Source organism: Amblyomma maculatum, chromosome 10, assembly GCF_055883805.1.
Source record: "Amblyomma maculatum isolate TAMU_Amacu chromosome 10, ASM5588380v1, whole genome shotgun sequence".
Taxonomy (NCBI): Eukaryota; Metazoa; Arthropoda; class Arachnida; order Ixodida; family Ixodidae; genus Amblyomma; species Amblyomma maculatum.
Window position 1 is genome coordinate 28,608,472 of NC_139353.1, and position 21,287 is coordinate 28,629,758.

Consider the following 21,287-nt stretch of genomic DNA (forward strand, 5'->3'; position numbering starts at 1 on the left):
AGACAGGCTCGAGGCACGGAGCAAGCTGCATATTTAGACGATAAAATTACAAAAAAAAAAGCACGTTGCAGGCACGTGAAACAAAGAAAAATAGACTATCCCAGTCGAAAAAAACTACAGAACCGTGTCAAAAATACGACAAAGTATTCTGTAGTTCTGTTTTAAACGTCAAATTTTTTTTGTAGTTCTGTAGTTTTTGTGTAGTATATTTCTGTTGTCTGTAGTTCTGTAGCACTTTTCATTTGTAACTACAGAAACTTCTGCTGTTACTACAGAACGTTCTGTTGTTACAACAGGGTTCCTGTCAAAAACCGTACAGAAATTCTGTCGTAAGAACAGAAACTTTTCTGTAGTTTTTTCCGACTGGGATAAGCTAAGCACTTTAAAACGTTTTTTTTTTTTTTTTTTTTTTTTTTTTTTTTTTTTTTTTACAGCCCATCGCTGTACGTGTCTGCCCGTCTTTACTTGTTCATGCCGCCTCGACTCATGAGACAGCCAGTGCAATATTGCTGCTTTTGCCCTAAGCTGAGGAAATCTCTAAACGTCGAGATCAGACAGCATGGCGTCGAAAAAAAAAAACGCAGGCGGTAAATTTACAGTGTGAATCAACGCTGGAGAAAGCCCTGCAAGGCTTCTCTTTCACAATGCCGGCCTTCCTGGTAACGAGAGAGAGAGTTTTATGCCCTTTGACAATGGGGGCCCTTCGGTACATCTAAACTTATACTGCCCCCTGACTGTTTCAATCAGTGCTTCGCGGATTTCAGCTGACTCAAGAACTAACCGAGTCCTCTCCTCTTAGCCAATCCAAATCGTCAGCTTTTTTTCGTTCCTTTTCGCTATTGGTGTAGGGAAGGGGTGTACTCTCCGTCCCATTCCACGTGGCTGGGAATATCGGCGAACAAATTATTAGCCTCTGTGAATGCGGTAGCAGTAGATGGCTCATTGGCAAAAAAAGCCATTCAGCGTTGAGGTTAAGCCGATGGAGCAACCGATGTAGCCATATGTAGAGGACGAAAGCCGGTTTGATGGCAGCTGCATGCCCATTAGAGCGGCAGAAATCACATCGCGCTAGCCGCCAGTAAGCACAGAAATGCATCGAAAATGATAGACTTCGTTATGAGATACATAAGAAGGAAATGAAACGTGCATTGCGACTACGTATCCAAATAAAAGAGACATTTCCCCCAACATGCATCTACGTTCCGAGACCACGTGACCAGGGACCCTGTACTTAGGAGAGCAACAGACGCCGCGTACCGCTGCTTATGCTGCCTAAGGAAATGTTCCAGGCACGTGTACTCGCTGTTTCTATCAGATTTGCCCAAAAATGAAAGACACCAATAAGGAACATAGACGGAATCAGCGTTTCGCATTGTAAATAAGCTCTGTCCTCTTTGGCCCCTTCCTAATCCTCTTTTTCTAGTATGCGTCTACGCTTCTGTCCATCACGAACTCGGCAGAACGAACGGTCGCGGAAACTGAATAAACGAATAAAATGTAATAAAATATGGAAGAAAATAACACTCTCGGTAGCCGACGAGCGAACACCTCGCTCTCAAAACAGCAGAAGCAACGATGTACCCGTTGCGTACACGGCATGTATAAATGTATGTATTCGCGGTGCCTAAATCGCCCGAGCCCGGAAATCTTCTTCGAGAAACAGCATCACTTCCGGAATCGTCCGCGATTCGGGCCGTCTTATGGACGCGTAGACGGTAGCTTATCTCTACTTCTGTCTTCCCCCTTTTTTGTTCCGTTTCCTCACTTCCGAGGAAGGCGAGCTGCCGTGTCCAATAGTGTATGCGTACTCCTTGTGCAGGCAACCGAAGCACGGAACCTATAGGCTTACGTGCCTTACGTGCCTTGCGCGCATATAGTGCGGGGTGATGCGCCAAGGAGGGTACGGTACGACGGCCACCGATTGCGATAAGGGGCAGAGAGGAACTCCGCATGCATGCTACGCGTACCGAAGAAGACATCTCTGAGGGAAATCGTGTCTCTTTGCCCGATTTGTGCCTCCTCCGGCAGCCGGTCCGAACTAGAAACCGGTAGACTGAAAGTTGTCTCACGTGATCGGCGACACGTGCACTACTCTCCGAAGATGTCGAGAAATCGCTCGCTGCGGCATCGGTGGCAAACCATTTCTTTAGAGAATTTCATAAGTCTCTCGTAAGCGCACGCCGTTTCAGCCACAAACAAACAAACAAACAAACAAACAAACAAACAAACAAACAAACAAACAAACAAACAAACAAACAAACAAACAAACAAACAAACAAACAAACAAACAAACAAACAAACAAACAAACAAACAAACAAACAAACAAACAAACAAACAAACAAACAAACAAACAAACAAACAAACAAACAAACAAGCAAACAAACAAACAAACAAACAAACAAACAAACAAACAAACAAACAAACAAACAAACAAACAAACGACATTAACGATGGCCGATGAATCAGCGGCTAACGGTTGTTCGACGTAATTTGGACGATGTTGTCGCCATTTGTAGCTCAAATAAAAAAAAAAGAAGCTTATCACAACATATACGAAGTAACACGAAAATGTATCACAGAATGCACCGCTGGTGTTATTCACCCTTCAATCCAGTCAGCTACGGCGTTGAATACACGTGACATATGGCCAGGGCTTTAATGGCAGCGAAAAATGCAGGCGGAAAATGGTTGGCGCAGACCGATCGAAATAGATTCTTAAAATTGTTAACGTTCTTCTGCTTAAATAAAGGAGCAGGTTAATTAATAGTTTAGATTACAGATTAAAAGGAGGGAATAAATTTAGGGGGACGCTCCAGGTTTGACTTAAGAGTAGACGCGAAGCGCCTTTAACACCGCCCTCTCCTTATTCGAATACTTTTATATTTAAAAAAAACTAATTGGTTGACAAAAAAGGAAAGCGCAATAAATGTCACACTTGTTCCGTGGACACCTGAACCACGCAAAATTTCACTGCGTGGTAGTCGAAGGGAAATATAGCTGTGGTGATCCAATAAGAGGTATTTTATTGAGTTTATTCAGAACAGGCTCTTTGAAGCGAAAAATTATTTCTTAAATTTGAGTGCTAGCGTCGCACCTTGACGCCTTCACAAGAAGATCATGGCACATATGTGCTATTAGTTGACCATTCCACAAGAAATTCAATGAAAGTGCTGTCCCCCAAGTGAAGCTGCAAAGACGTCTTTGAAGTTTGACGAAACTAGCCACTGGTTCCCCATAGTGCGCAGTGCAAGACGTAGCTAAAAGATGAACCAACCGTTCCAGATCCTTCGCTTAGTAAAAAAGAAATAAAGTCAATTCCATGCTAAGGCCATGCATTGATGAAAAAGCAAATCAACGGAAGAGGTATTTCATTTGCAAAAATCTGACTGCTCCTCCTAATTTGCATTCCGCAGAAAACAGCCGAGGCTTGAATTCCTTTCTCTCATGATAAGTAGCAAGCTTGCAATAAACCAGTCCCCTTATATATCTCCTGCAGTAACATGCCACACAAGGCATCATCATACTAACTTGATGACACCCTATTATGCTAAAACTGACCCGTTTAGTTTTCCTTTTCCCTCGGACAACATCAGACTGGAACAATATTTTACAAATGGCTGTACAGTGCGACTGAAATTGTATAAATTTGTATCACTTTTTCGTTGTTGTTTGCTCTCGTTCCTATGCATATATGCCTTACTGCTTGGACACAGTGGTGTATGGTGTGCATAAATAAATAAATAAATAAATAAATAAATAAATAAATAAATAAATAAATAAATAAATAAATAAATAAATAAATAAATAAATAAATAAATTATGACGAAATCAAAGCATTCCTGCAACTCAACATCAGTTTATTTGGCTCTCATTACTTTATATAGGAGTCACTAATCTTTATACTCCGGTGGCGGGACGCACAAGGACAAGATAGCTGCAAATTAAAAAAAAAATTACGCTGCATACTTTTGTGACTCAGAGAGAATTCAGAGTATTCAAAGCACGTTTATGAAAATCTTGAAAAACGGCGTGCGAGCACTGTTTTAGGGCAAGGAATTTAATTCTAGAGCCTACAAAATGGCGTCTTAGATTCTTGTCGAGAATTTATGATCGAGAACATGAGTCACTATTGAATTTTATGAAGCTGCAGGCCTAATTGAAAGTAAACTTACGTACAAGGCGCTTTCTGGCCTTGCTTCACTTGAGTACGTCTCCTTTCTCTTGTTACCTTCCCTCTTCTCAGCCTTGAGACAGGTTTTCGTTTTAGCCAAGGAAATCGTTTTGAATATCCACCGTCTGGCACAACTGCAGGTTATTCCATGCATGGATATAGGCACCTTTGTTTTTCCTCGTTTATATTCGTTTTGCGTTAACGTACACAATGTTCCGGACACAAGGGCCAGCGTCAAGTCGGACGTCAACATTCTTTTCGCGTGCCTACACATCTCGGGCCCCTTATCTAATCTTTCGTCGCTTGAAATCTACTCGACGTCTGAATTGCAGACATCTCGACTAGGATGGTTGTCTCAGTCGTTAGGGCATATTTGGCAACTCGTTGTTTTTCCGTGACAACGCATTCGAAAGATAAAACACTCCTCTGGCGACCTCTTTGAATTACTCTTGTTCTTCGCCGCACTGGAGGAATGCCACTTTTACACCTCTCACTCTCTTCTGACTTGGCGCATACACATGTCTACACATATGTTGCCCCGCCGGGGTGGTGCAGTGGTAAGACGCCCGACTACTGTGCCGGAGTACCCGGGTTCGAACCCGACCTCGGTGGCTGCGTTTCGATGGAGGCGAAACGAAGAGGCATCGTGTGCTGTGCGATGTCAGCGCACGTTAAAGATCCCCAGGTGGTCGAAATTACTCCGTAGCCCTCCACTACGGCTCCTCTTTCTCTCTTTCCACTTTCACTCCCATCTTCCTCCCTTCCCTTACGGCGCGGTTGCGGTGTTCAACTTTCACTTCCATCTTCCTCCCTTCCCTTACGGCGCGGTTGCGGTGTCCACAGAAAACAAGTGAGACAGTTACTGCGCCTTTCCCTTCCTATAAATAAATCAGTCCACATAAAACAAGTTAGACAGTTACCACGCCTTTCCCTTCCTATAAATAAATATAAATAAATCTAGGCATATGTTGGGAGGTACTCCCCTGATGGGGCTGGGACAGGTCGGTCACCGCCGCTTGCGGCGATGGCTAGCCTGCCACTGAATTTTTATCTGTTGTAGGCCGTCATTGCACCCGCCACCACTTCGGTGGTGGACGATGGCTGTTGTTGAGGCCACTGTACTTGAGGCGCGCGTCTTTCCCTCTTCCTTTTCTTTCTTCTCTATTTTCTCTTCTGTCTGCACGAGGCAGCAGAGGTGGCTCAGCTACAGAGCCAGTAGCAGGCCCGTGCATTTTCTTTTCCTTCTTCCTACAGCCACAACAACAACTAGTGCTTTCAGGCGCCATTAGTTATCTGGTCCTCTGTGACATCGAATACCGAAGCTGCAGTAAAGTGAACTGACAGGCTACGAACCAAAGCTCTTGTGAAGCATTATGTGCTACATGTGGAGGTCGTGAGTTCGGATGCCATCAAGGTCACGCCATGTTTTCCTTCTATGTTAGGAGAAATATCTGCTTTTTACAATCGTAAATTATGTGGCATACATCCCGAAGCGACTGATGACCTTTCAGGAGTGCTGTCGTGGAGGGTTCAGGGTCCCGGACATAGCGTTTCTATATTCAACCTCCATCAAAATGCAGTTTCTGTGACCTTGGATTGAGCTCTTAACCTTCGGATGAGGAGCTGCACGCAAAAGCAATTGAAGCATTGCAGTACTCAGTATTAAGTTTGTAAATTAATATTTCCGGAAGTACTTTGGCATCGATTATGAGTATATTTATTGAATTTATTCCTGTTGTAATAGAAACACAGAAAAACCTAATAGTTGCTCTACAGTTTCGGTTCTTTGGGGAAATAATAACGTATATGCATGGGGTTGCTTTTTTTTGCCGTTGAGAGTTGAGACATGAGCGGAAGCAATACGATACTTGCCTCACTAGCTGTAGCAATGGAACAGGCGAGTGAAAATTTTGAACAATCTGGCATAAACGCATTGTGGAACGTCGTAATAACTGATGTAAATTACGGAGTGGAGATTACCAGGGATTGCTATCAGCTCCTTCGGCTATCATGTGGGTATGTCACCCTGGTTACGGAGAGCAAAGTGATGAACTGGACGTCGCAGAGCTCCAGAAGAGGTACGGTGATTGGTTCGCCGACAAGTTTGGGATTAAGACAATACCGGTATCCTTGCGCCGCTCAGGTGCAGTTCCAATGGTTTCGAGGGAAGGGATTGGTTTGGTTTGTGGGGTTTAACGTCCCAAAGCGACTCAGGCCATAGAGACGCCGTAGTAGAGGTTGGTTGGTTCACAGGAAGGGAAAGGCGCAGTATCTGTCACACTTGTTTCTGTGGACACCTGAACCGCGCCGTAAGGGAAGGGAGGAAGGTGGGAGTGAAAGTGGAAAGAGAGAAAGGGGAGCCGTAGTGGAGGGCTACGGAGTAATTTCGACCACCTGGGGATCTTTAACGTGCAGGTGGTGGTGGTAACAACTTTTATTGCCACGAAATGAAAGGAATTATTTCGGGCTGGGGCGAGTCTAGGGTGGCCTCTAGTCGGGAGCGACCTCTTGAGCTCGCGTGACGAGGGCCAGTTGCGTAGTTTTCCTTGGGCTGGCCAACAGCTTGTCCCATTCCTCCGCTGAGGGAGCTGGCAAGAGTGTCTTTGGAGGGGGATTGCTGGCGCATTCCCACAGTATATGGTCTTGAGTGGCCTGCGTCCCGTCACCGCAGTGCCGGCATGCAGGGTTGAATTCTCCGTTTGTAATTAACGATAGTCGGTAGGGGCTAAGAATGGCCTTTGTTTGTAGGCGTCTGAGTGTCGTGGCTTGCGCCCGGTCGAGGTCGGGGTGAGGGGCGGGGTACGTGCATCTTAGCTCGCTGACATCGCACAGCACACGGACGCCACTTCGTTTCGCCTCCATCGAAACGCAGACGCCTCCGGAAATTTCGACCACCTGGGGTTCTTTAACCTGCACTGACATCGCACAGCACACTGGCGCCTTGCTTTTCGCCTCCACCGAGAAGCGGCCGCCAAGACCGGATTTTGATCCCGCACCCTTAGGAACAGTAGTCGAGCGCTGTAACCACTACCCCACTTAGGCCAGAGCAAGAGGGTAAGAGGGTGGCTCGCGATTACAGGGTACGAGGGAGCGAAAGAGAGCGTCTGCATTTAAGTGCTTACGACCAGAGCGATAAAAGACACGAATGTCGTATTTTTTAAACGGAGAGCCCAGTGAGCGAGGCAGCCGGAGGGGTCTCTACTCTATAAGAGAAGACAGGCAGCAGGGAACATGGTGATCGATAGTAACATCGAGTGACCGCTCGTATAAGTTGGCACACAATTTTGCGACAGCGCAATATGAAAGTGATATATAATACTGCAATAAAACGATACAGCAAAATATTCATTCGTATATTTAGTTCGCGTCTGAGTAAATGTAATTTAATTGGCGAAGAACATTAGATGAAAGCAAGAAAAAGACACATCTTGCTGAACAGCTTTTTAGGTAGAATTGGAAGTGTTCCTAAAGTACGGGCAGGCTAATCGCACGCATATTAACACACACGATGAATATTCCCATCATATGAAGCACTGAGAGCAATCAAAATGCACAGTTTTAGGTTATGCTACGCTTAGAAGGCTAGAAAGCCAATAATAGGTGTTGGCGAATCGGCTAAAACTAAAAAGAAGTACGAAGTTTGCAATGCTCGAAATGTTCATCAGAGGCATATTAACACACTGAACGAAATATGGCTGCCATAAACGTGAAAACATACATATTGCCGCCTGTAATGATGACCTTCACTTTATTGATATTGTTGGCAGATCTATTTCACACAAGAAAATTCATTAATATTTCCCATTGTGCAAGGTTTCGTTCGGGGAAAAGATTTCTCTATTAATTGAAGAGTCAGTGGCACAATGTAAACCATTAGGAGCAAGGGCCTATCAGGAGCCTCTGCTATAATCTTTACATTCAGATTGTAATTTGTTAAAGCGATGTACTGTTTTCCTGGCAAACTTATTGGCCAGTCGATTACGGCAAAGTGAAGCTGTTTAGTGTTAACGTTTGCTATGGATACCTTGTCACCTGCACATTTTGCGGGTAAAAGATGCGATCTCGGTATGTCGAGTGGGAGCTCTGCCGACTGAGCTATGACGCTGGCAGTGCGACTCCAGTCTATCTACTACTTTCGGGGTATTTAGGCAGCCTTAACTTAGCCATGCACGCTGGGGTTCACCAGTGTCACCCTCGTCCATGGCGGCAGAACATAGGATTGCCTGTACTACGGATATTATAATGACTTATCTACCTGTAATAAAATATTGCACTGCTGATGTCTCACTGAAAAATGTCCACAAAGAAAAATTGAGTACCAGAGAAACATTCCTCTGATTTTGTCTTATTTTTAGATGTCTGCTTGTTCAATATCGCAAGAAATGTATGTACCATGCCGACCAACGAGCCCACAATCCAAGACACCACTACACTGGAAAACATCCTCCCCTGCCTATGCCATGCGGTGCGTGCCTTGGCCTCCGCCATGGGGTCGTGGCGACGTGTGGCCTGAGAGTGTCCTGGACAAAGGTTCATTGGAAATCATCGTGCCGGCAAGCCGTTCTCTTCTTCCTTCTTCCTCTTCTTCTTCAAGCATCCAGACAACACGCCATCAACATGCCATGAACTCATCAACATCGCTGGGCACCGCCTAGCCGCACAACTCTACACTGAGCGTCGTCTTCGTCCACACACCCCGACACTTCTTTCTTCACTTTGCCAGCATAATACACCACATAACAATATATTTTCAGCTAGCTCTCTGATTAGCCACCTTTTGTCATCCTTTTATTGTGCTCCATAAACACTGTACCTTGGACATCACACACACAAAAAAAGACATGCCATTGCCTGTTGAGCTCAGGTGTAGTGTATTCGCACGCTGTTCTTCGTCGATGAAGACGCGTGCGTGTGTCACAGTGTATTCACTGCGACCACTCGAAACCCCGCGCGTGAACGGAGAGAAGGAAGGGAGACGCGTCGTCGCGTCCATGCGACCCGATCACCGGGGCGATCTGGGACGGCCACCAAAATAGACCGTCGCCAACGATGCCGCAGCAAAAGCCACGGTGCGAGGCACGCCCCGAAGACGTCGTTCACTTCCTTCCTGCTCTCCGCGGCGACGACGGCCAACGAGAACAGGAAACCGCGAGGGGTGCACGTGCTGGTGCGCTATGCACGGAGGATATATATCACACCATCGAGGAATCGCGGATAAGTATACGGAGTGGCGGGGTTCGGGTCTTTTGTCTTCGGCTTTGTCTGCGGTGTTTCCGCTGTCTTTTTTTATCGATCGGTGCTGCGACGAACTTTCTTTCTTTCTTTCTTTTCTCCTACCTCTCCATCTCTTTCGTTGAGAATCATGACGCGCCAACGGGACGCGTGTGCCTCTGCACATCTGCTGTCGTCTTCGCTTTCCTTGTTTGAGGACTGCTGCAGCAAAGCCTGTCAAGACCTGTCCTGGTTCCGCACTGTTGTATCTTGTGCTCCACGCTTCTAGAAGCAAAGCCACTCATACATCGAAATCAAGAAACACTTTTTTTCAAAACTAACATTTCACTACATTTTAGAAACTAAGAGGATAGTAGCGCATGAAAGACATCTTTGCAGATGGATTGTGCCACCTGGTGGACGCAAGGCGACAGTTGTTGCGACCAGCCATGTAATTAGATAAAACCAACCAATTAGGTTTTTTAGACTTTGAACTTAGTGAATACGTTTATTTAGGAAGCAGAAAGCGGCGGGAGTCTTATCTTATTGTGATTGGTATACCACACGTAGCACGTAGATGCTGCACAATCTGTGCAATTGTGTAAACGCCCCCTCTCCTCTCCCTCCTTCGCAAGATGCACCACTTTCGCTTGGCGCTTCATCTGACGGCGCAGGAATAAGACGAAGCCGATAAGAAGCCTTCTGTTATCTTCGGAGTTTAGTTATGTCCACCTGTACGTGTATTTCTCCCTCGTCGAGCACTTCGATGTCAAAACCTCGCTCGATGTCTGTCAGTCGTCGCAAATAGATAGTATTACGTGCTAGCGGATGCGACACGTTTTGTAGAACTGTCAGATCGTTGGAAAGAAACCGCCTTGAATACCGTTTGGTCGTGAGCAAAGTTATGAAGGCCACAAAAATGTATATATACTTGTATAAACGCCAGATTGACAGCCCTGAAGCAAGGCATGTTCGCCGACGGACGGCCCGTTCATATTCTCTTCGTCTCTCCAGTTAGGAGCAGCGCTGCGGAAGATTCATGAGTTTGGACGCGCTTTTCTGGTACAGCTGACGTGTTTTATCGCAATATAAATTTCGTAAACACGAGAAGAATGACACTTTGATACTGTCTACGCAGCTTGGTTGGTAGAGGTTAACGAAGAAAAGCAGTGGTTCTTCCTTATATTATTGTCTTTTACCGGAAACTACTCGCACGATTTCTTATTCGGTCTCGGCGGTGATGACGCTCTTGTTCTCAGGACTCAGCAGGCGAAGATCGCTGCATGCTGACGTCAATGTCATACCGCGTGTTTCACCACTAAGGTTTTCCTGCCAAGTGTATATTTTTACCACTTTTTTTTTTTACACCTTCGTAACCTCTCTGTTTCTCACGGCATCGAAAAACATTGTGTTATGTTGTGAAATATAGAAATGTCTTGTTTCTGTAACACTCTTTGTTTTGTGCCGTAGCTGAGTTTTTATTGAAAGGGACAGCTGGTAACTCCGACATCTCAGTGCTTAAAGAGAAAGCCATAAAATTTCACAAATGACATTTCTTTCCAAGCAAATAACAGTGCGCAAACAGACCGAAGGAAGAAGCAAACACATTCATTCATTCATTCATTCATTCATTCATTCATTCATTCATTCATTCATTCATTCATTCATTCATTCATTCATTCATTCATTCATTCATTCATTCATTCACGCCTATCAGCGACACTGAGCTGCGGTCCCTCAGTATTGTCGCTTGGGTGTATCTCCCGAGAATGACAGAAGGGCCAATCGTCCTTTTATACAGTTTGTCTCCACTGTACAGAAAAGTCGGTGAATGTAATTTGAGTTTGAATGCTTTTTTGTTTTGCACCTCTGGCTACATTGTGCACTAAATGTGATCATAACGTTCAAGTGTTCAGTATGTGTGCTGGTGGATTAATATTTTAAGCACTTAAAAAAAAAAAACACTCTTGTGACAGTGCAGTTTTTGTGCCTTGAACGGCTATTTCATGTTTCTGTAACTACTTTTTGTCTATTTGTTCCCGCTGTAAGGAACAATGTTTGCTCTGACTGCTGTACAAATGCCAAAATGTATGGCTGCCGGGGATTTTTTAATGCGTCAGTAGACAGCAGTTCTCTGCACCTCTGTCATCACGTAACATGTGATGGTCGAATAACCGCTATTCTTCATAGTATTAGGTACGACAATAGCTCTTTTCCCCACTAAGCTAATAGCTTTGCATGATGTAATACAGTTACTTTTTAGGTGAACCTGGATTTTAGCGGGAAATATGAATGTTTGAATTCACTGCACACACTGAAAATAAAAGAAAGAAGCGTTTACCAGCGCCGATTTCCTTTGGGTATTTAAGCCAGCCTGTTTGTACTTGGCTTACTGGACGCCTTTGCTATCCCGGAATTCTTTACGTCCAATGCTCCATTTTGGTTTTCTCATGTAGTTAGCAGGTGTCGCACTTTCCGTCAAAGATGCGGCTCTCAGTCGCGATAAACATCGCATGATGCACAGAATTTGCGTACAGAAGCGAAGAGAAGCTAGACTTACTTTTCTGCTTTTGATTGAGCGCAATGAAAAGAGAGGAAAGACCAACAAGAAATAACATTAAGCAGATGCACAGTACTGACAGCTGTCAGTCGCTTGTAGATTTGCTTGGTGGTCTGGTCGTATTTTTGTATATTAAATAAGACAGATTGCATTTCTCTCCTTTTGGCGCGAGGTAGAGTACGTGCAACATAAAAAAAAAAAAAGAACTCGTTCTTGACCTTGCTTCTGCAGAGGCGACAAGAAGATATAATCGTGAGTTCTCTTCGGCTAAAATCTGTTGACCAGCTATGCATATGTCGACTGGTTTGTAGAAAAAAATTTCCTTTGTAAAACAATTTTATTTTACACGAAGAAACATTCACTTAGAAAGGTAATAGGAACGAAGAAGAGACAAGATTGCTCGATAACTGTTTTATTGAAACACGCCTGTTATCCATAGCCCAGAGTGTGCACTTTGCTTTAAGCATCTGTGTGGGGGGTATCTGGAACCATCACAGTCACGGTGGTCGAGGCAGTTGCTGGTCCCTTTGGCGTCGACCGCCGTAAAGCTTGGTTTTTGGGCCTGCATCCACAAAATCTCCGAGCTTTGCACAGAGCATGGTGACAGGCGTGCCTTCGAGGGAAAGAGTAGGTACTAAGTCGATGTAGTTGGCCGGACGGATGGCAACGGGAATTTTTGCGAGTCCTTGGCCTTCTTCGAATATCGGAATATTGTGGACATTCTCATACGATATTGGCATCTGTGGATGGAATTCCAGAGCAGCGACACACCTTTTCGTCGGGGTCACGTGTCTAAAAGAAAGTGTTAATGCAGTGTTTGTTGTGAGCCGGAGGAATAACATCTACCTTACGTTCCTCAAGAATGTTCCTGCACTGAACGCTGGCCCATCCGCCATTGCGGGTATGTGCCATGTATACAGAGGAGAGAACAACAACCTTAACGCGCATCTACTGGGTACCCTGCATAGCTTTAATCAAGCTCTAAAAACTTGTCAGCGCAGTTTAGCGTTCATTAATCTGAAACATCATCAATGTCTATCTGGAATGCAAGAAGGAGTGGTCTCATATTTGCACCTGTCCGGAAGAATACTGAGCTAGAATTGAATAAAATTATAAAATTTTGGAGGGAGGCGAAAAGTATTACAATGAGGCTAAATAATTTCAAGCTTGAATGGTTAAAATATTGACTTAATAGCGGTGTTATTTCCTTTTTTGTAGTTTAATGAATGCGTGAGTAACTGCAGTCTTCGGTGCTAAATTTGAGGATGGTCTTCGTATGATCGCCGAGCGCATTTGTTGTTACCGGTGCCGCCGACGCGGAGTTGTTCATTTGTTTGTTGGCGGAAGGCACTGCAATTAAGAGTGCCATTTTAGTGCCACATCACTCCGCGTCTATTTTCTTATCGCCACGTGAAAATATTGAGGTTATCGCCTCCGTCCTAAACATACCACCGTAAAAGATGTTCAAATAGCACTTTTCAGATCTTGTTGAAATGGCTTAGTTGTCTCCTCGGGGATAATGTTAGGTGTTTAATTTTCATGTCGAATGCTTTTGGTCAGAGTGTTACGTTCGTTTATTTCTTGTTCGCCACCCGAACGTGCATATTGCTCTTAGCATGTTCAGATTCTAAATCAATTACTAGTTATTGCGATTATCCATGCGAGTTAGAAATCATTTTAATAGCTCCCGGTAGTTGCCAAGGGATGCCGACTCTATTTGATTCTGGAATATATAGTTTGATGCATCACCATGTCAATAATCAGTTGAGGAGACGATTGGGGCTGGTGGTCACTACAACTACCTGAGAAAGAGCATGGAATGCCGCACATGTTATTGAATGTGGATGGCACTTCCCGTATATTTGACAAAGAGAGTTTCGAAATGTAAGCAGTGTTTTTAAAGAAGCATGCGCTTACAATATAAAAACGACCTGATAATGTAGGGATCGTTACCTTAGGCCTTCCTCTGAAGAACATAATCATGTCGGGATCGTCATCTTGGACCTTTCTCCGAAGAACATAAATAAGAGGGTTTCCAACGTCATGGGTAGATATTTTTCTAAAATTTACCTCACATTGTGACACATTGCACTGAACGACTGAATTCTTCCTCACGCATTCGATTGCTTGTCTCCCGGCAGGTCTCCGGCCGGCTGCTGGCATCTCGCTCAAGCTGGGCTGCAGCATAGACGTGCTGGACAAGTGCGGCGCGGACCTGGTCATTTTCGGCACTGGACACACAGTGCCCAACAACACCGAAGCACTGCTCAAACAGTGCGAGTAAGTGATCATCCATTTGAAAAAATTTAATCTGTTGAAGAAAATAGAATCAAAAGAGAGCAGAAACGGCTGTTTGAAGTAAGAATGTCCATTCACACATATGGACTGCATTTTGTTCTTCGATTTCTGTCGTTATTCCTTGTTCAAAGTACTCCGGAGGGGTCCAAGTCAACAAGTGTTCGGTGTTCTGCAACATCAGTCTCCGTCTCAAATTTCAGAGCAGAGTAGTCGCATTACCTGCGATCTTACTTCCTAGTTCCCAATTTCTGTATCAGCCTGAATTTTAACTGTATTCGTTTACTGCACGTGCAGTTTCTGTTGTAATACTGGGTTTCCATTGAATATTGAAATGCATAAGCTTTCGCCGCCCTTGCTGGTAACTTTGGCTTCTAGGTCCTTGCGATTTTCCCCTTTGCTCTAATGCACAACATTAAACAGGCTTACCTGCTTCCTCAGGTTCTGTCGTCTACATTTTCCTAGCATTTTGTAAGCTAAAAAGAAAAAGTTTACTATTTGTCTGAGGATTCATTTCGTGAATTGGACTTCGACGTCCACAAGTTAAGGTAACCTGTACACTCGAGCTGATAACCTGCGTACTTGGCTGAAGCGGAGGCAGTCGTTTTGCGCGACTGCTGGTGACTGCGACGGTTGCATCAGTGACCAAAGGAAAACTGGTCGCGGCACTTTGTGAGCAGAAAAAGCACTGCTATCATCAACTGATGCATGTGCACTCTGGGTGTCATGGCTGTAGGCCTCTGCTATAACAGTAACCTTGGGACGACTATTATCGGATTTATCTAAATGACTACGGCTATACCAGTAACTGAGCTCATTCGTAACACATATTAACCCTCTTGAAAAACGTTTGGCACCACATTAAGCCTGCTGCCCAGAAAATAATAATATCAAACGCGCGTAATACAATTAAAGGCGAATTACCCCATCTGCTCCATTTCGAGGAATGCCATGATTATTTAGGGCGTCTATGTTGTTCCGGAAAAATTTCACTTAAACTAAGAACAGCTCGTGGATCAAAAGGCTTAAAAACTTACTGTTGCTGCTCCTTTCGATTTGAATTCTTTTCTACTTTTTCTTGAAAACCATTTCAAAGAACGCTGCTCTCTCGACATCGCACCTGTTTGATGGCCATGCCCCTCGTATACAGGGCGTAGTTAATTTTTATTTATTTATTTATTTATTTATTTATTTATAGCGTATCATGGAACTGCAAATAAACTTTTTGGATCCATAGCCAATGGCTAGTTGTGGGTCCAAATGAAAAGTGATTCAATTTTTTTTTAAGCAGTAGCGATAAGCACAACAGAAAATATACACAAGAAATATCCCATGCCAGATAGAGCGCATCAACAGAACAAAAAACGTCAGTGCAGAATGTTCTTTTCCAGTGAGCAAGCGATTTCAAAAAAAAATTACAACATACAATAAGTCCCGGAGCTTTACGGGTCCCCCAAAAGAGACAGTGATTACATTCTGAATAAAAATCCACTTGATGAAGACAAAGATTGCATTCATCTTGTAGTATATTAAGATAAGTTATGTATATTTAATGTTTGTTAAAAGATGCGTCTTGGCTGCTACCTTAAAGTTCATGGCTTGTTTTATATGTTCTGGAAGAGAATTTCAGATTTGTGCACTGTTAAATTCTACAAGCCTTTTACTGTATGTATTATGTGTTGCATACAGTAAAAGGCTGTAAAAACAAGAAAGGAGGCGTTACGTTTGAACTGCAGCTATTAAACCTACGCTGTTGGTTATGTAACTCGGCTGTAATTATTCACGGCAGCGCGGTCTACTCGAAGAATGGGGTGCCACGCCATACTCAAGGGGGATGGTGGTTCAGGCCGTGTTTAATGTTTGATAGCTGGCGAATGCGTGGCGAGTGCAGCGTCATTAAAGTTAGGTTCCGATAAAGCGCGTGGCCGACGCACTGACACGAAACTTCGTCGTTCTGGTTAACGTTCTGCTCTCGTTTCCGGACGATTAACCGGCTCAGGTCACCATTCCGCTGCGTGAAGAGGTAGAGCTTGTTTAAAACATGATCGCTTCTCTTATTTAAATATTCGCTTCTTGTATTCAAAAGAAATATTAATCGTTCATGTTGTTTGAAAGCATCATTTGAAAGCATCATGGGATACATATTGAGACTACCTATTTATGCGCAGAGAGACATGAATATTGTTTGCATGCAGTAACCTGAGCAAGCTGCAGTTTTTACTATTTTCTTAGAGGTACAAGGAGGTCTATACGACTTAGATATCACGCAAATGTCATTGAAGTCATACGAATACGTCTGTATGCGAGAAGGGGCTGCAGAAGCCTAATATTAAAGCCAACGAACTTAATGCCGAAGCATTCCCACATTCAACTTGTGTTGTAGGCTTTTCTGCGCAGCCTAGGCCTTCGCGAGAAAAAGGGTGAGCGCCGACAAATTATTGCGCCCCATTCCCTTTTCTTGAACCCTTTCCAGCCATGCGCAGGCGACCTGAGAAACTGCCAATTGCTCAAGCCATGATTAACAAGTATTAATTGATAGAGCGAATATTCAATGTGTCACTCTTTGGGTCACATATTGACGGTGTGCTCTGAATTTGTAGGGTAGAGTTCTCCGCAGGAATATGCGCGCGCCAGTTCGCCAACCGGTGCCTTCCGCCTCTTCCCCGAGGAATGGTCGTGGTAATCCTGGAGGGCATCAGCCAGGAGGTCTCCTCCAAGTGCAACGTATCCAATCCACTGCACAATGGTAGGTATAGCAAAGCTGTGCTCTCACTGCAATTAGATCTGTCTTCTGAAATGGTATAAAAAGGCGTAGAGGAGGAGGAGGAGGAAAAAAACTTTATTTCACAAGCGAGTTTGGACCCTTCAGGGGCCCAGGGCCACCGCACGGCCCTCACATTACGCGCATGTGTCCAGGTCACGTAGGGCCATGGCACTGGCACCCCGGTCCACACAGCGAAGTTGGATGTCCAGGTCCTGCGACGTAAGGAGGGCCTCCCATTCCTCCCATGATCCGATGGCGGGCTGTCCCTGCGGGAGAGGATCGGCAGGGCAGCCGAAAAGAATTTGGTCCAAGGTGGCGTGCAACTCTCCACAGAGAGTGCACTCAGGGGAAACGGGTCGGTAGTAAGATAGGCGTTGAGGGGTGAGAAGCGTTCGGGTTTGAAGACGCCTCCAGAGGAATTGTTGGGAGTGAGACAGCTGGGAGTGGGGAGGGGGTAGAGTTGACGGCCAAGGCGTGCAAGGAAAATATGTTTTCCACAAAATAAAAAGGCGTAGAAAGATGGCACAGGAACACAGGTTCATTGAAACGCTGGTGGTCATATTCCATTTTGAAACACTTGCTGCAATACCTTGTATTGCAGCGCGAACCACAAGAAGGGACGACGACAGACAGAGTGAAAAGAGCGCTGACTTCCAACTATTTATTTCTGATATGCCACGAATTTATACACATTTGAAGCTTCAGCAGGAAAGAGCAGGAAAAGCAATCAGCATGAAAGGCATAGGCTCTTCCCTGCTGAAGCTTGTCTATAAATGCGTGGCATATCAGAGAAATCAATAGTTGGAAGTCAGTGCTCTTTTCACTCTGTCTGTCGTCGTCCCCTGTTGTGGTTCGCGCTGCAATACAAGTTAGATATGAAGCAACTAGCCCGCCAAGCAACCGTTTTGCTGCAATAATTTAAAAAAAAAAACCTCTGGTTATTAATTCATTGCTAGCATTGACATTTCTGATGTGGGTGGCTCAGTCTTCGAGTGAGACCATCTCTTCGACAGTTTTATCCCTTTTTGCCCACAATGAATCACTAATATGCTCGGTAGTCACGCTACCTATGGATTCCAAGAACGGAAAGCGGGATTAATTGGTTGTAATGTAGAGTACTTGATAAACAGCAAAACACAAAGTAAACACAAGCATGACTGTACACTACAGGCAGCTCATTCTTCTGTGTATTATACTTTTAATGTTTTGCTCTTTGCCTGTGGTGGTATCTGTCAATTGTCATGGACACTACATGCCTGTGATTGGCTTATTAAATTTGCGAATGTGGCTTTCTTGGAAGTAACAAAAACGTCAAATTTCTATTTCCTTATTAAGAGTTAGAATCCGACAACAGTAGCCGAAAAGAATAGTCGGGGCCTGTCCACATAAGGGACATTCTCAGGAGCGGCCACTCCCGCGCTTCAAGTTGGATAACATGTCTCCTAAGTTGAAGAAATATGTCTTTGGTGCCAACAACGCAGTGTGTTACGGGTAAAAAGACGCTGCTCAATTACTCATTCTGGCGAAGCCTGAAGCCTTGCTGAACCCTGCTCAGGCACTGCTGTAAAAGCACTGATGACTTTTCGTGTGTTTTGCAGAGTTCCTGAAGCACGCGCCTTGCATGAACAAAGTGGGAGACACGCTGCACATGTGCATGAAGAAGCTCACCTTGAGCCTCGACTACAGCGCCAGCATCGAGCCACATCTGAGGGTTGGCCGCTCCTGCTGGTGAGGACCTGGTTCTTATTTTAGCTGCTGCATATTATTGAATTGCCCCGCCGGGGTGGTGGAGTGGTAAGACGCCCGACTACTGTGCCGGAGTATCCGGGTTTCGATGGAGGCGAAACTAAGAGGCGTCCGTGTGTTGTGCGATGTCGTAAAAATTCCAAAGTGGTCGAAATTACTCCGTAGCCCTCCACTACGGCTCCTCGTTCTCTCTTTCCGCTTTCACTCCAACCTTCCTGCACTTTCCTTACGGCGTGGTTCAGGTGTCCACAGAAACAAGTGTGACAGATACTGCGCCTTCCCCTTCCTGTGAGGTGGTGGTAACAACTTTTATTGCCACGAAATGAAAGGAATTATTTCGGGCTTCTCGGCCTTTTGGCTAAGATCAAAGTTGTTCCAATGTCCCTTCCTGTGAACCAATTATTGTTATTATTATTATTGAAGCTGTTTAATATTTTAAGCACCCGTATTTACCAATAACCCTGAAAAAACAACAACTGGCTAATGTATGTCTTTCGCCTCATTCGTTTCACAACTCGCAGCAACTTCGCCGAGTACCTCAAGTGTTCCGGTGACGCCATGCGCAAGCAATGCGGCGCCGAGGCAGAGGACTACATCAAAAAGTTGCTCACGCGGTCGGCGGGCGACTTCATCGAGATAGCATGCATCAACCACCGCACCGACTTCGAGTCGTGCAAGTCTTCGGCCGCGGTCATCGACATGTCCACAACGCGAATCACCTCCCTACTTTCGCCCATGGCCAAACTAGTGTCGGCCGAGGGCTAGCTGGTGCAGGGAGAGGTTTTGACCTGGACCTACTTGTACCAGGACAAGGACAGAGAGAAACGGCGGCGATGACATTTCCTAATGAACTGACCACGTCACGGCGACGCCGTCTGCGGGACCAGAGCTAGCTAGCTGCAGACTTTCAAAAACCAACTATGAACTGAGGAACTCTGGACAGATCTTCTTCCCTGTGGCCGATGCTCTTTCACCAGCTGCTCATTAGGGTAGTGGCCCCTTGGGTCAGAGGGAGGTCGCGTTGGCGAATGAGTAACTGTCATCACTATGCCTCGAGTTACCATTGAAATGCGGCCCAGGGAGCGAAGCTTGCAAATGTAATGTCACACCAAAGGCGATAGACAGCATCACTACATTGCAACTGGTGTTTTGTTTATTTGTTGTTCTTATGCTGTTTCACTGCTGCCGTAACCTTCTGAGCATGTTTCTCATCCTAAGAAGTCATACTCTTTGAAAACCATGCTCTGGCTTAAAGATGCGAAAGCGGGGTTGGGCGTTTCGGACCTGCCGTACTGTAAAAGGACAAAAAATAATGTTATCTACTTGTGACCAAATTTCACAAGTGGAGCATCCTTTAAAGGGTATTATCGTTCCAAACGGAACTATGAGACTTACCAATGTGTGGGAAATAGCAAGGTCAACAGTCTCGAATGTCATCTTTATGCTAACATGTTAAAAGCAAGCTCGCCTTGGCTTGCTTCAAGGTCAGAAGCCGTGCAGGATTCCTTCGTGACCAGCTGCAACGGGCACATGCCCGGTTCTGTCGCGCGAGGTAACCACCCAAGATACCTAATGCTTACAAGTGAGGACACGATTAGCAGGAAGTTATGTTTACACGTTCGCTGCTTCAGGAAAGCGTGGACTTGCTATCGTACTTCCATGTCAAGTGGAGTAAGTTAGACTTTACCTTGCTTGAAGAGGTGATTCTTTGACTTTTGTTGCTTAGGAGAAACCATATAAACAAGGACGGCCACTTTTATTCGGTTTCACACTGGAAATGGTGCTGGTAATTATTAGAACTAATACATTGCGTTTCTAGTGTGCTTGTATGTAAGAGCACCGCTTAATGACAAGGTTGACTTTAAGACGATGTAAAGCTTCGCACGCAACAAACATAGAGACTGATATGAATGGTAGATATTGCATTAGATACTTTAATGTCTTCAGGATATGCTGTTGCTTTCTTCCTTTTAAAGTCCGTGAGCAGCTTGTTTTAGGTTGTCAGCCAAGATGTCTTCTTCTAGTGAACGCAGATGAAGGTTAAAGCATCATCGTTTCGAATAAGCAAGCGGTAAATTTCCTTGTTACTTCCTGTGCACTTTTCCTTTCCTTTGGATTGAGTGTGTGACTGTGTCTATGCCCGAAGGTGCTGTCTTCTTGTAATTCTGATTTTCCTGTTGTTGTAACAACTTCTTACATGGATTCTCTTCTGCGCTGGCGCCTAAGGTGCTGTGTCATGATTGAATGAGTACGAAATAAAGAGAAACACCTTTTAGTCGGGGCCCTGCATTGAACGGCGGACACACACTACAGCGAAAGGCAGGTTTACATTGGTAAGTAAAAGCTCGTAAAAATGAGAGTCAATAGAACCACTTAAACAAGGGATGTAGGATTCTTGTGTGAAACAGGGAGAAGGAAGTGAAGCGTATTTGAACACAAAGCAATCGCTCAATGACCTCTGCCTTTAAGGGGTAATTTTGAACATATGGTGTACAGCCGAGAGAACAGCGAGGAAAAGCGAAAGTAGATTAGGTCAGCC

The 21,287-nt window shown here is 44.8% G+C and overlaps 1 protein-coding gene across 1 annotated transcript in view; it reads left to right on the forward strand.

Moving 5' to 3' along the window:
- The window catches only part of LOC146175989 (uncharacterized), a 63,271-nt gene extending 43,758 nt beyond the window's left edge, over window positions 1-19,513 (forward strand). Inside the window, exons 2-5 of the mRNA XM_084581233.1 lie at window positions 14,085-14,223; window positions 16,839-16,984; window positions 18,601-18,730; window positions 19,270-19,513. Coding sequence (XP_084437359.1) covers window positions 14,085-14,223; window positions 16,839-16,984; window positions 18,601-18,730; window positions 19,270-19,513 — 659 coding nt within the window. The remainder of the gene's footprint in view (window positions 1-14,084; window positions 14,224-16,838; window positions 16,985-18,600; window positions 18,731-19,269) is intronic.
- Window positions 19,514-21,287: the final 1,774 nt, after the last annotated feature.